The sequence below is a fragment of the Apostichopus japonicus genome, chromosome 11 (assembly GCF_037975245.1).
Source record: "Apostichopus japonicus isolate 1M-3 chromosome 11, ASM3797524v1, whole genome shotgun sequence".
Classification (NCBI taxonomy): domain Eukaryota; kingdom Metazoa; phylum Echinodermata; class Holothuroidea; order Aspidochirotida; family Stichopodidae; genus Apostichopus; species Apostichopus japonicus.
This window is the reverse complement of record NC_092571.1, coordinates 2196364-2209083: the sequence shown is the minus strand read 5'-3', so window position 1 is coordinate 2209083 and position 12720 is coordinate 2196364. Positions and strand designations below refer to the sequence as shown.

The 12720-nt window shown below is 38.2% G+C and overlaps 1 protein-coding gene across 4 annotated transcripts in view; it reads right to left on the bottom strand.

The window, feature by feature from the left end:
• The window catches only part of LOC139975841 (dynamin-like GTPase OPA1, mitochondrial), an 86793-nt gene extending 79151 nt beyond the window's left edge, over nucleotides 1-7642 (bottom strand). For 2 of the 4 annotated variants that reach the window (XM_071984079.1, XM_071984080.1), the window contains exons 1-4: nucleotides 7505-7642; nucleotides 5885-6179; nucleotides 4683-4872; nucleotides 2966-3031 (exon numbers count right to left, since the gene is read on the bottom strand). In XM_071984079.1, the coding sequence (XP_071840180.1) occupies nucleotides 2966-3031; nucleotides 4683-4872; nucleotides 5885-6179; nucleotides 7505-7533 (580 nt within the window). In that variant the 5' untranslated portion in view covers nucleotides 7534-7642. The remainder of the gene's footprint in view (nucleotides 1-2965; nucleotides 3032-4682; nucleotides 4873-5884; nucleotides 6180-7504) is intronic. The other 2 variants (XM_071984081.1, XM_071984082.1) reach the window with 1 other exon arrangement.
• Nucleotides 7643-12720: the final 5078 nt, after the last annotated feature.

Sequence of the window (12720 nt, the reverse complement as noted above, 5' to 3'; positions counted from 1 at the left end):
AAGATAGAAAGTATGAAAGACCAGAAGGAGGGGGTAAGGGAGGGAATGGCAGTAGGGATTAGAAACAGTGAGCCAAATGTACCATTGTCAAAAAATCCAATTCGTTATGCTAAATAGAACATGTAAGTCGTTAAGGACTTCCAATTGACGGCGACTTTTGTCCCACTTTTCCACAGTCTCTCTCCCACTGATACATGCCAACTGATTCTTAGACTATATGTGAAAAAATATATGTAAATGACAGGTTTTTCATGCAAGAAGTGATAGCAGCAAACTGCAAACTGTAAGTGATTATTGTTTTTGTACTGTTTCCCTTCCGTGGGGGATAAATTTATATGAGATTTTAATATTTTTTTGACGAGATTAAGTGGAATGTGGTTAATCTCATTAAACTGTTGTGTGCTATTGTGATGTGAGTTAAAATGTTCCTTACCTTGCCAGACCTATCCAGGGAATACTTTTTTTGGTTTCCATCGCAAAAATGCTTTGCAAAAAACTACTGTACAAGTGTAGAGGTGGATGGCACTTTTTTGAGGGGATTGAAAAACAATAATAATTTGGATAGACATATTTCAGAACCTTCAAGACTACTACACAAAATCTGAGCACTTAATTATGCCTTGCGTTTACCCCCACCCCCCCCCCACCGCCTCGAAGAGAAAAGAAACCATGCAAACAGTAGGTAATTAGTATAGATAAATGTTATCAAACGCATCATTAGTCCCAAATTTGTTAACAACAAACTACAAATTTGACAACTACAGAGGAAGTGGTAAGGCCGGTAGAAATCTAATTTTCACAATTTGAAGCAGTTTCTTTGTTTGATACTGTAGATGTTTCTTAATTTACGAAACAAACCATGACACCAAAAACTGTGTTCTGGGAATGGAAATAATATTCTTGTACTGCATGGCAAAACGCTATGACAAATTGGCAAATGACTACACAAAATGCAAACACTGAATTCTTCTGAGGTATATTTTTGTGTTGGGGAGAAACATATTAAACATAACACAACCAAAAATGCAACTTGCCGTTCAGATCTAAACCCAAGAAACGGGAGGAAAGAGGGCCCTTGCATATGAAGCAATGCATGTATACATATCTGGAACACTTTATCTGTTTGGTGCTGCGTCAGGACTTCTCTGTTAGACTGGCCCTGCCCCCACCTTCCTCCCTCTATGGGGGATCTTACAATTGTTTCTGTTTGCTAATTAGAATCCTACTTAATAAATGCATTCAATGTTATGAAGTTAGATTTACAACTTTCCCTTCCCTACATGAAAATTTTTCTCATCTTTTCAACATTATACTTGGTTAAAATACATTCATTCTCTGTGAGGCTTGTCATGTGTGTAATAAGTTTAATTTGTGTTTTAATAGCACTATTATAGGGAGTTAAGACTCGCGCACAAAGAAACACCTGATGCCGGTAATCTGACCTAGTTTCGAATGAGGTGTAACAGAAGTCTTAGACACCACCATCAATCCCAGAAAATACACACACAGCTTGCTACAGTCGGTAATTAGACACTAGTGTACAGTCAATACATGCAGCTATGGTCAATACCCACAACACAGTGTACATAGCAGCGATGGACATCTCAGCAGGAACTCCCTGATTTCAGGTCCAGATAAAGATAACAAGGTATCACATTTCATTACTGTCTGCATTTTGTAGCGACAAGAAGCGACAAGAGTTTTCAACGCCTTTAAAATGAGCTCAAAAAGGAGCAAGGGCTTCTGGGTATTATAAAGTAGGGTTGAAACTGCAAATTGAACCACATCAAAATTTTTGTATGGATGGTGGGTGTGAACTGGCAATCATATTTGCATATTAATATCTTGATGACAAACAAGCAAACTTAAACTGCATTTCTTTGGAAAGATTTAGCAGATGTTAAAACTTTTCCTCCACCAATTTCGATAGTGTTCTGTTACTCAACAAGAAGGACCAACACATAAAGTATCAACTTCAACCAAACATACTTTTTCATTGATTGTGTGTACAAGGTTTTCAGACCTCAAATGACCTTTGACGATCACAGAAAAGGATTGGGTTCTTGCACATACTCAATAAGACATACCCTTCAAGAAGTCAATCCACCATAAAAAATTTCAGTTACTGTGTTTACAAGCAGGTGTCATACACACACATACACACACATGTTTGTATTACATTCAGACCGAGGACCCCATTTTATTTTCCATTGTTCAAATCCACGTACCCTAACCTTAACAATACCCCATACAATAGAATTCTTCGGAGGATGTGGTGATTCTTTAGAAATCACATCCGAGGACCGGGAATTCTTTTGTTCAAGTCCTCGGTCAGAATACAAAACAAACGCACCCACGCATGCACACACACAAGCCATCATCATGGCATGGATTTATTTTGCCTCCGCCAAGAAGTCAATACCTCCAACAAGATTTCTTTTGAAATATGCTGAGAAATATGCAAAGATACTTTGTAAAGTCAGTTCCATGAGTACCAGAACTAAATGACATTTAATAAAACCTAGAGATCAATGTAATTAATTCTTCAGTAGAAATTGACAAATTTATACCAGATTTCCTGAATAATTTTATCAGCATAAAAATTCGCAGTTGGAACAGTGTCGAGCCCCAAAACAACACATGCTGGACATACAGTAAAATCAAAAAGTGAAAAAATTACTTAATATGGGTCGCACAATATGGGCCACATGACTTTAACATCTAACCAAAAGACCAAGATTACTTGTTTCTTTCTTTGTGGAAATTTTCTGAAGAGAAACAGGAAGCAATACTGTAGATCTCAAGCAAAAACTATCAAATCGAAGACACTACGAAAAAAATTATGAAATCCACTCTCAGCTCACTACAAATTAGCAAAGTCAGGACAATTAATCATGTAAAATTCTGCATTTAATGGAGAAAAAAAATGAAAAAGGGGTTTAGCCTTTTTGTTTTGCTCACACACCTGCAAGGCTAGCTAAATCAATGTTCTGGCCGCTTCCAACTAGAAGTTCAGGGATGGGAAATATTCCTGCAGAGGGGAAAACCAAATAATTTTATCGGAAAATTAGGACTTGTTACATCGTGGATGGGTGGCATGTCGTATAAATATGGTTTATGGACTCAGCTGATGTCATTTTGGAGAAGAGGGGATGAAATGAATGTGTTATCTTATGTCGTGGATCCTTAAGTGCATAATGTCTTATTCTGTACATGCTCAATAACAACCAGTGCAAATTTTCAGGGATTTTCTTTGTGGTTGTCTAACAGAGAGGTAGATCTTCCTTTTTGTTTGCCTGAACGGAAAAATTTGGGTTGTCCTAATAAATGTTGGAAAATATAAACAAACGATATGTACAGTGTCTGTCTGTATGAGAGATGTGCACTAGATTTGGTGAATGCAACAACAGCTTTGGACCAGCAAAACTCCCATTCAGGTGGTTCAGATAGGCCTACAGTAACACAATCTTTTTTTTTCTTAATCAGGTATTTCCAAGTAATGGAGGGTGGTTCCATTTTGTCATGTTACCCTATTTGGGGCATTTAGTACTGCTGTGCAATCTGAATTGGATGTTAAACAACTAATCGTCTATTGAACGATCTTTAAACTTTATTTGTTCGTCCAGACTGAAATTTGTTCTTCTTTGATGACCATTAACACTTTGCAATGTTTGTCAGTTGCTTTTGCTATGTTTGTCTATGCCTTTTTTCCCAAAAGCAAACAAAAAAGGATTTTTTAACTAAGATGATTCAATACTGCAGCATTCAAGATTTCATCGAGAATCTTCAAAAATCGCACAGAGAGGGAAGTACTACATTTGAAGGACTCTGACAATGCCTCTAACAAAATCTGTTCTTAGAACAGCTACACATTATCGAACTATAGCCTAAAACAGTGTCAGAAAAGTAGTTTTATTGCTTGCTCTTCTGACATTTGTGACCATATTTTGCTTTCACTATGAAATACAACCATTTTGTATCATATTATTTTGATGCCGAGAGATTTGTCGTAAAATCTAAAACCAACAAAATTTTACGATTTCATCAATGATCAAATTCAACAGCACAACTTGGAACATGGATGAATGACCCAGTTTGCTTTCACAACATTCTTGGTCAGGTCAAGAAGTGGGTGAGGAAGGAGGAGAAGGGGGGAGGGGGTGACATTTATATGTGACAGAGCTGGTTCAGTTTGATACAGTAGTTACTATGCCTTCGAACCCTGGTATTCAAAGTGAGGGTCATTATCCTTTATAGGGTTTTGCCCAAAATTACTTTGTTGACAATTAATAAAGTCGAGAAATCTTGAAAGTAAAATTTTGATAACAATTTTGAAATTATAACCATTTTACAGGTAAGCATCTTTTTAAGATCATATCAAAATTTCTTAACTAGTGGGGTAGGGGGGGGTGGGTACCTCCTAGAGGTATATCCCTTCCCCAGGCCCCCATCATCTGTCACTGGACGGTCCCCAAGATGAAGGTGAAAATTGGAGGTCACCAAGCCAAACAATTTGAATACCAGGGCCTTAGAACAGCCTCATTGCCCTGATGCAATCAGGGTCCTGCCTAGATCCGCACTAGCATTGGGATTCCATTGTTGCTACCTGAAGCATAAACTGTGACCTTCCTAAATCAACTTTCCAGTAATGTATGTAAAAATCATCAAAAGCTAGTACGAACCTTCTTTTCTTTCTGGCATGGCTTCTTTGACCGCTTCTATCTTCTTCTTGAGCCAACCTTTCTCTGGCAGTCTGATGAAGCTCATGTACTGCTTCATGTCTGCTATGACCTGCCTTGACCTCTCGTTATCTGGCACCAGATCAGAGAGCCAGCTTAGATCGGGTAACCTGTCCTTCCACGACTCATATTTCTGCAAGAGAAGGAAGGAAGGATGAGAATGTAGCTTCTTACCTCCTAAACAAAATGGGTTCAGACACACCCTTCGGGTACAGTACGTACTATACATCAAATGCAAACTGGATATCCACAATATATCCAACTTCAGCTTCAACTAGTTTATTACGTGACAGTATAAGACAATCGAAAGAAACTGCTGTCATCTCTTGAACTACATCAAATCTCGTTTCAAAATTCCTGCTTGGGTTTGTATTTATGTTGGTGGTTTTGTCAAGTGATGTGATAGAGAAACAAGCAAATGTCGTTTCAAAATTCAAACAAATTCAAAAGCAAACATCAAATGTTGTTTCAAAATTCCTGCTTAGGTTTGTATTCATGTTGGTGGTTTTGTCAAGTGATGTGATAGAGAAACAAGCAAATTATGCAAACATACCCTGCCACTAAACAGAGAGAGAGAGCATATTTGGTCTTCAGATATCTGTATCAGTTTCAAGACGACTTTCTAATTACTTTAATTCGGGTAAATTAAGGGTATCCAAAATTTCTTCCTGAAGTCTCAGCTACCTCAATGAAACCACTGACTGTCAGCAGAGATTCAGTAGTACTGCAAGCAGTAAACCTTTCAACTATTTTGCTTTTGGACTACCCCGCTCCCCCATTCCCTCCCACCACATCCTCATTTGTTTGTGCATTCCTAGAAACGACATTTACTGCAAAGATCAGACAATTGAGTAGTGCTCAACAGGTATCAAGAGAAATCTAGCACACTAAAGGTCATAGGTTCAAATCCTTGCTGCCTATGCATGATGAGCTAACGCTGTTCTAAGTGCCACCTGATTCAATGTGCAAGCAACAATTAATATGGCTTTTCCATTCTATATGCACATGTAGCTATCATTTTACTAAAGACAACCTCACAATTTTACATATGGAGAGTGGGTAGCTAACTGAAACTAGCGAGCAATCCATGATTCTGGAAAGATTAAGATTAACACAGAATCATAACATTTTTATACATAACCTACCATTTTCAAGGTAGCGCCACCAGCTACTGCAGACCCAATCACTATGTACCGAATCTTCAGCAACCGTAACACCTGGCTTGCTTTTGTCATAGTCGACATCGAGCTGGCTGGACAGACATAGACCGGGACCTGGGGCCGGAGGCAGATGTAAACCCTCGTGAGAGATGAGTACCCACGACGATGAATTGCCAGAGGGTGAAGAGATTGCACTTGAATGGAGGTCGGTGATGACGATCCTGTCCTCTTTTGCATTCGTTTTTGAAGGAGTCTTCGTAGATGTTGTCCACAGATAGGTCTTTGAGCAGGAAGATATATAAGTTTAAAAAGGGCGGCTCAACATTTATTGATTGTTCAGCGTAGATACATTCTAACTTCTCATACACGGACAAATTAAAGGGTGTGAAGACTCGCACAAAAAGAAACGTCTAATGCCAGTAATCTGACCAAGTTTCAAATTAGGTGTAACAGAAGTGTTAGACACCACCAACGATCCCAGAAAATACAAAAACAGCTTGCTACCGTCGGTAATTAGACACTAGTGTAGTCAGTAGGCTACACACTGCTGCGGTCAGTACCCACAGCACAGTTTACAACGATAAAGCGATGGACATCTCAGGTCCAGCTAAAGATAACAAGGGTATCACGTTTCATTACTGTCTGCATTTTGTAGCGACATGAACAAAACGTCAGTTGCAAGCAGCAGAAAGTTAACTTTTCAGATGGCCGCACGTGGTTTAGCACAAGTCTTCAATGCCTTTAATGCCCTGGTAAATCTTGTGATATAATGTGACAAATTACATTAATACGGCATACTCTGAAGTCACTGATTAATCAACAACAGTGTCCTTGACTGGAGATACATATATGTACAATTTAACAGGGTATGGGATGCCAAGTTACTGTACACCACTATTCATTAATGCAACAAATTAACAGTGTACAAGTTTCGGTTCACCAATTTAGCATGGTGTACAAGATAAAGCTTAAACACATGGAGCATCTTTCTAAAAAATAGAGAAAGCTCTGATCAGCCTTTCACTGTATCTTTCAAAAGAGGCTAGGCTATAGCTATGTGTGGTTTATGTACATCAGCAGATTATATATGTTTGTAAATTTTGCATAGGCTAGCAATGTAACTGAAACTTTGTACTATACACACACATAATTAAATTTAGACCCAAGGTATGCCTAGGCTCATTGAATTGAGTTTGTGGGCCGCCAAAATAACTACTGTAACAAACGAACATTAGGCCTTTCTAATCTTCTTAGTCCTTATGTTTTTCTCTCATTTTTCAGAAACTGTTATTAGCATGATATATTTAGATTGTTAATTTCTTCCCCATTAAATGAGATTTTTACCCAAACACTTCGGGAAACCAAGACTGTGCAGTTGAAAGTAGAGCTGTAACTTTGTAGGGCATAGCCGGGATTGGACTAAGTAGGCTTAGGCTACCGTCAAAGTAACACAGTACAAGGCTTACAGTGCAGTAGGTAAGCTTAGGCCCACTGTAGTGTAAGTGGTATATTCAACGTTAGCCTACGTGATCGAGGTTCATTCGACATTCACATCGATAATTCTACAGTTTTACAGAGATAAAAGTCTGTAAAATAAAACCCTACCCAAATTTTCCAGTGGAAAGTGCTGCCATTGTTGATTAGGAAAACTGATAAGCTTTACTTTGTTTATTAGTTCTTCACATTTCTAGAAAGTTGTGAAATTAAGGGCAGCTTTCTTGCAATTCAATGTCAGGGGTGAGATCGATTTCAAGTTAGTATATATTTCATCTACAAGTTTTACTCAACAGAATATTATAGTATCTTCTAGTTGTGGGACGCATCTGCGATGGGAACCATTTGATTGAAATAGTGAATAGGGAGAAAGAAAGAAGAAAAAAAAAGGTGAATAAATGTCTCCATTATTACTTTTATCAAATAAGGTTAAAGACAGCTTTAAATTATTACGAACCTACATTTGGCCTTAATAATTTGTAAAGTTTAACACAACCCATATCAAAGCTGGAACGTGGAACATTGATGCTAGCTATTCAAATATGGTACCTTCGGTCAAAATTCTTGAACTGCTTTTATTACAACATTCAAGGAAATTTTCCTCATTGGAACATTTAGTCATCTTTTGTGTTCCTTAAAAATGTATGAGAACAATTTGGAGAGTAAAGAACTCCAGGAAAGTATTTTTTGGAAACTTCTAGCAATTATAGCGTGCTATAATTTAGGGCCTATACTAACTACCTTAAATAACATATTCCATTGAAACACGTGACCTTACCACGCATAGGCTACATGTCTTAGTAATATAGAGGCCAGTTGCACATTGGGCACCTGAAGCTCATTTTAACAATGCAATGGATATTTTTTTAAGCATAATAGCTTCACACAGTAGCTGCAGACGACGACACACGAGGCACGTGGACCCACAGCATAGTGAAGAACATCAGAAGTGTCCCTTTTCATGAGCAAAGACATCAAAGTGACTTCTTCTTCTTTTGTGAAAGTTTTCTTTTGTTGAAACATTATACAAATTGTAATTAAAGAATTCCCTTGTGCGAAAAGAAAATTCAAGTATATAGTTCAGTGTCATGTCACACTGCGTCTCTCTCCCCCCCCCCCCCTCCCACCTCAATAGGTTTATTGTGCCAATCATCTCCCAAGTATCCAGAAAATCTGCTTCATGATAACATCATGTTCACAACAGAGAGAACACATTGAGATAAGGGATTCTTTCATATGCGGGTATACGTGCATGAGTGCGTGCGTGCGTGGGTGCCGTGTAGGTGTGTGTTTGTGTGTTTAGTGATACGATTACATCCTTCATTCGCTACGGTGGCAGATGCCAAACACATCACCAAATTTGAAAAACCATATCTTCGCCATACATGCTATAATGAGATTGTGGTTTTGCAGAAAACTCCTGGCGAGTTTGTCATGCAACCACCTTCAACCATCGGAATATCCTTTAAATTAACCAGCAGAAGTGGTGGCCAATGTTACAAACAAGCGCACGAAAAACTACCGCTATGTTAGTCTTGTAGATGGGGCTAAGGTTCAATGCATTTCACTGAGCTTAAAATGCTTCCCTTGATGTCGAACCCGGGAGGATGTGAAGAGGTTTTGTGTGCTTCGACCAGAGGCCAGACTAACCACTCTTTGCGACCGAAATGTGACTGTGTAGCTTATATCCAATACGTGGCTTAATGAGACACTATTCTCATTTACCCATATATACATGTAGTAACCGGGAGGATTATTGCCCAAACTCTTGTGAATTTATTGTTTTTGGTTGCGAATTGCAGTGATGATGAATCGGATACCTCCCTCTTTTACCTTTTTTTGTTTGTTATAGGTCAGATGTTGAGGTATACACGTTGGCCAGGAAGACATTTATTTTATGATGCTGAGCAGCCACATATGCATTTATCACACACGATCATATCACTGGGACTCTCGTCCGATGGGTATGGACGTTAAATGCGGTCCCTGTACCAGGAATGGGTGTGACAATTGCACGCCTGGCTCCAAACACTCATCGATTCACTAAAAAAAACTAACCTAAACTTTACTTAGATTTAATTTTAGATTAACATATTAGGAATATTCTTATGAAACTAAAGTGCAATAGCGCCATGAAAACTATTCGCGCTTCTGTCTATCCACCCTGCAATTTCGACATCAGGTGACATATATAATCTATATGTGTGTGTGTATATGTGTGTATGTAAGTATGTATTTTAGATCCTTCTGCAAGCAGGAACTCGCGAAGAAGCCTCATTGGCTTATCAAAGCCGCAAGCTGACCGAAGGCTGCAGTCTCTTAGATTCATATTTAACGTCCATGTTTAGGAATTTTCAATTTTCAACAACTCTGTAACTGGACGACATAGGCCTATACATTAATCTTGGAGTGACTCAAACTGGGGAGCTTATGATTGGAAGGCACCGGCGTTAACCACTGACCTAAGACTCCTATGATATCAATCCATCCAAGTGTTTCTCCTTCAGGAATAGTGCCAAAAAGCAACAGGATATAATATTTCTTTCGTTATGTTTTCAAACAGTATAAATTTCGGAACTTGAGTGTTGAAGCGCATGAAGTATGAAAATACACTTAGTGCAAAAACTGAGACAATTCTTACACCTTTTCATGACCTTCCAGAGCAGCGCACAGTTTGTTCACTGGTGTGTAAAGACTACAGAAGGTTGTTTACACTTGAAATGACGAAACCTTTGAACACTCTTATAGCTAAAAATCGCTATGGTCGTATGAAAAATTGATGGTGTCATGAATACTCAACGTGTCAAAATGAGGGGTATAGGTTTTGGCTTGTGAGAACTTCTAAAAGGAAGTATAGAGACTACATTACAGTGACGATGATATAATCAATGGGCAATGATATCGAGTATGCTACCACCAATGTCACAAGAAACTATTATAAATCTTAATCAATCTGTTTAATTGATTTTCAAACAGAGGGATAGAAAATACACTGTTGCAGTGGCGGAGCTAGGGGTATTGGTCAGAGGGGGCGAGAATGATCTGTATGGGCGCTTTCGACTTTATCAGAGCCGTATATTTGCAAAGGGATTGATCAATAAGGAAGCCAAAATATCCTCTTAGGAACCCTCTCCATGTGAGTGATCATCGTTGATGAACACCGGCTTATACCAAGGCTTCTCTCTTTAATGAATGTTCAGAGAGGTATACGGGATGGCGTAAACTTGCCGCACGTATTCATGCTCACTTGACCGCCATTTAATGTTCCCATCCGACGGATGTTAGCATCTCACCACCTTCTCGAATACTGAGGTGAAGGCACCCCCATTCTTGACCACTGGCAGTGCAGCTATGGTGAACGAAGTTGTTTTGAAGTTTCCAAGTTGTTGGAAGACTCGAGAAACCAATCACAAGTCACAATTTGCAAACCAAAGGTACCAAATCCACAAAACACAAAAGTCCGCTCAAAAACAGCGGCAAAGCATCAAAATATGTCAAGCGAATATGGTTAAGGGGGTGATGACTTCAACCTGGAACCTGATTATTTTTAAGACTTACATTCTAACAGCTACACCACGCCCTGGTCTTTTATGCTATTGTATCTTACCGACCCGTTCATTGATTCAACCTCATAGACCTGGACTTTGCTTTACTTTTAGTTTATCCTTTGTAATATCGTCAAAAGAGGTAAAACGATAATTAGTCTTTTCATCGTCAGTCATTCGAGTGTAGCTTGTTATGGAGAATTTTATGGTTTCAGAGCATATCCTCAATGCTCTCCAGTTCCTCGATCGTAGAATATCCTACCATGGAAGTACTAGTCTAATAGGGTAATACTTCCACTGCATGACCACACACAGCTGGACTCATTTAACTAGAAGGGAGTCAAATCGCTGCATAAACAGTTCTAATAATACAACACCTATATTCCTCTTCTTGTTTACATTGTGAACGAGCCTCCTATTTTTCGACAACCAACAGTTGTTCTGTATAAGATTAACCAACATGCAGGTACCCAGTGCCTATACGTCCCGAATTATGGAGCAACTTACGAAAATGTAATGAAAATAGAAAAGAATTCAGAAAAGGGAGGTGAAAAGAAACTAAGTGATACTGTAGAGGACTTCACTTTTATCAAATCGAAAGTGCCAATATATATATATATATATATATATATATATATATATATATATATATATATATATATATATATATATATATATATATATATATATATATATATATATATATATATATATATATATATATATATATATATATATATATATATATATATATATATATATATATATATATATATGGACTGAGGAGTGCTCAGTGTATAATGGCACGGGAAGGGATAGGTGATGAGTGTGTCTTGCGAGGCTCATTGCTGGCTATTTATTCACCCTTTAAGAAGTATACATTTCCAAGTAGCCTATCAGAAAATATGAAAGAGAAATACTTTAGAATTTTAAGTCATTATACCGAACAAAGCTAGGAAATAATTTGCGAGGCGTGTCACCTATTATGGTAACCGTTGGTGACGTCAGTGAGTGACTTGGTAACTTTTGCCTCATTGTTTGAAAATTGAACCCTACGTTCTTTCGGTGACGATTTTACCTTTTTCTATTTTTCTTTTTTTCAAAACACTCCCACGGCTTGCAAAATAATCTTTAGAATTTGGTAGCGACAAAACGGATGGAATGTTTGCATAGACTTAATGCAAACAAGGTTGCTCTGAAAATTAAAACTGCGGCCATTGTGTAAAGAGTCAAATATGAAACTTGACACAGTTTATTTATAGTGATTGTGAAAAGCTGTATATGCATGTTTCTGTTTTTAAGGCATGTCTCTGTCGATACTTGCATACTAATGTGTATCACCCTCTCACTGCTTAAAGAGGAATTCAACAGTAGTTATGGTTCAATGCAAGAAACAATACAGAAGAAAAAAGTATGTCTTTAAATAAGTGCATTGGTATCTGGCAGTTATATAGATTCATAATTTATGCAAGTTGGGTTAACCCACCGGATTCTCATGCTGTTACTGAAATGTGCGTGATAATTGGGGAGGAAACTTTAATGTAGTCTGGTTAGTCCAGTCAATCGTTACGCACGCCCTATAAGATTGTATGTTTGGTATTTTCTGTTTTTGATTCCTTGCCGAAGGCCGAAAGGAATCTATGCGATGGTGATGGCGTGTGTGTGTGTGTGTGTGTGTGTATGTGTGTGTGTATGTGACGCTTTGCTTGTAAACACGGTATCTCAAGAAGTTAAAGTTGGATGAACTTCAAACTTGGTATGTGGGTAGCCCTTGGTAAGTAG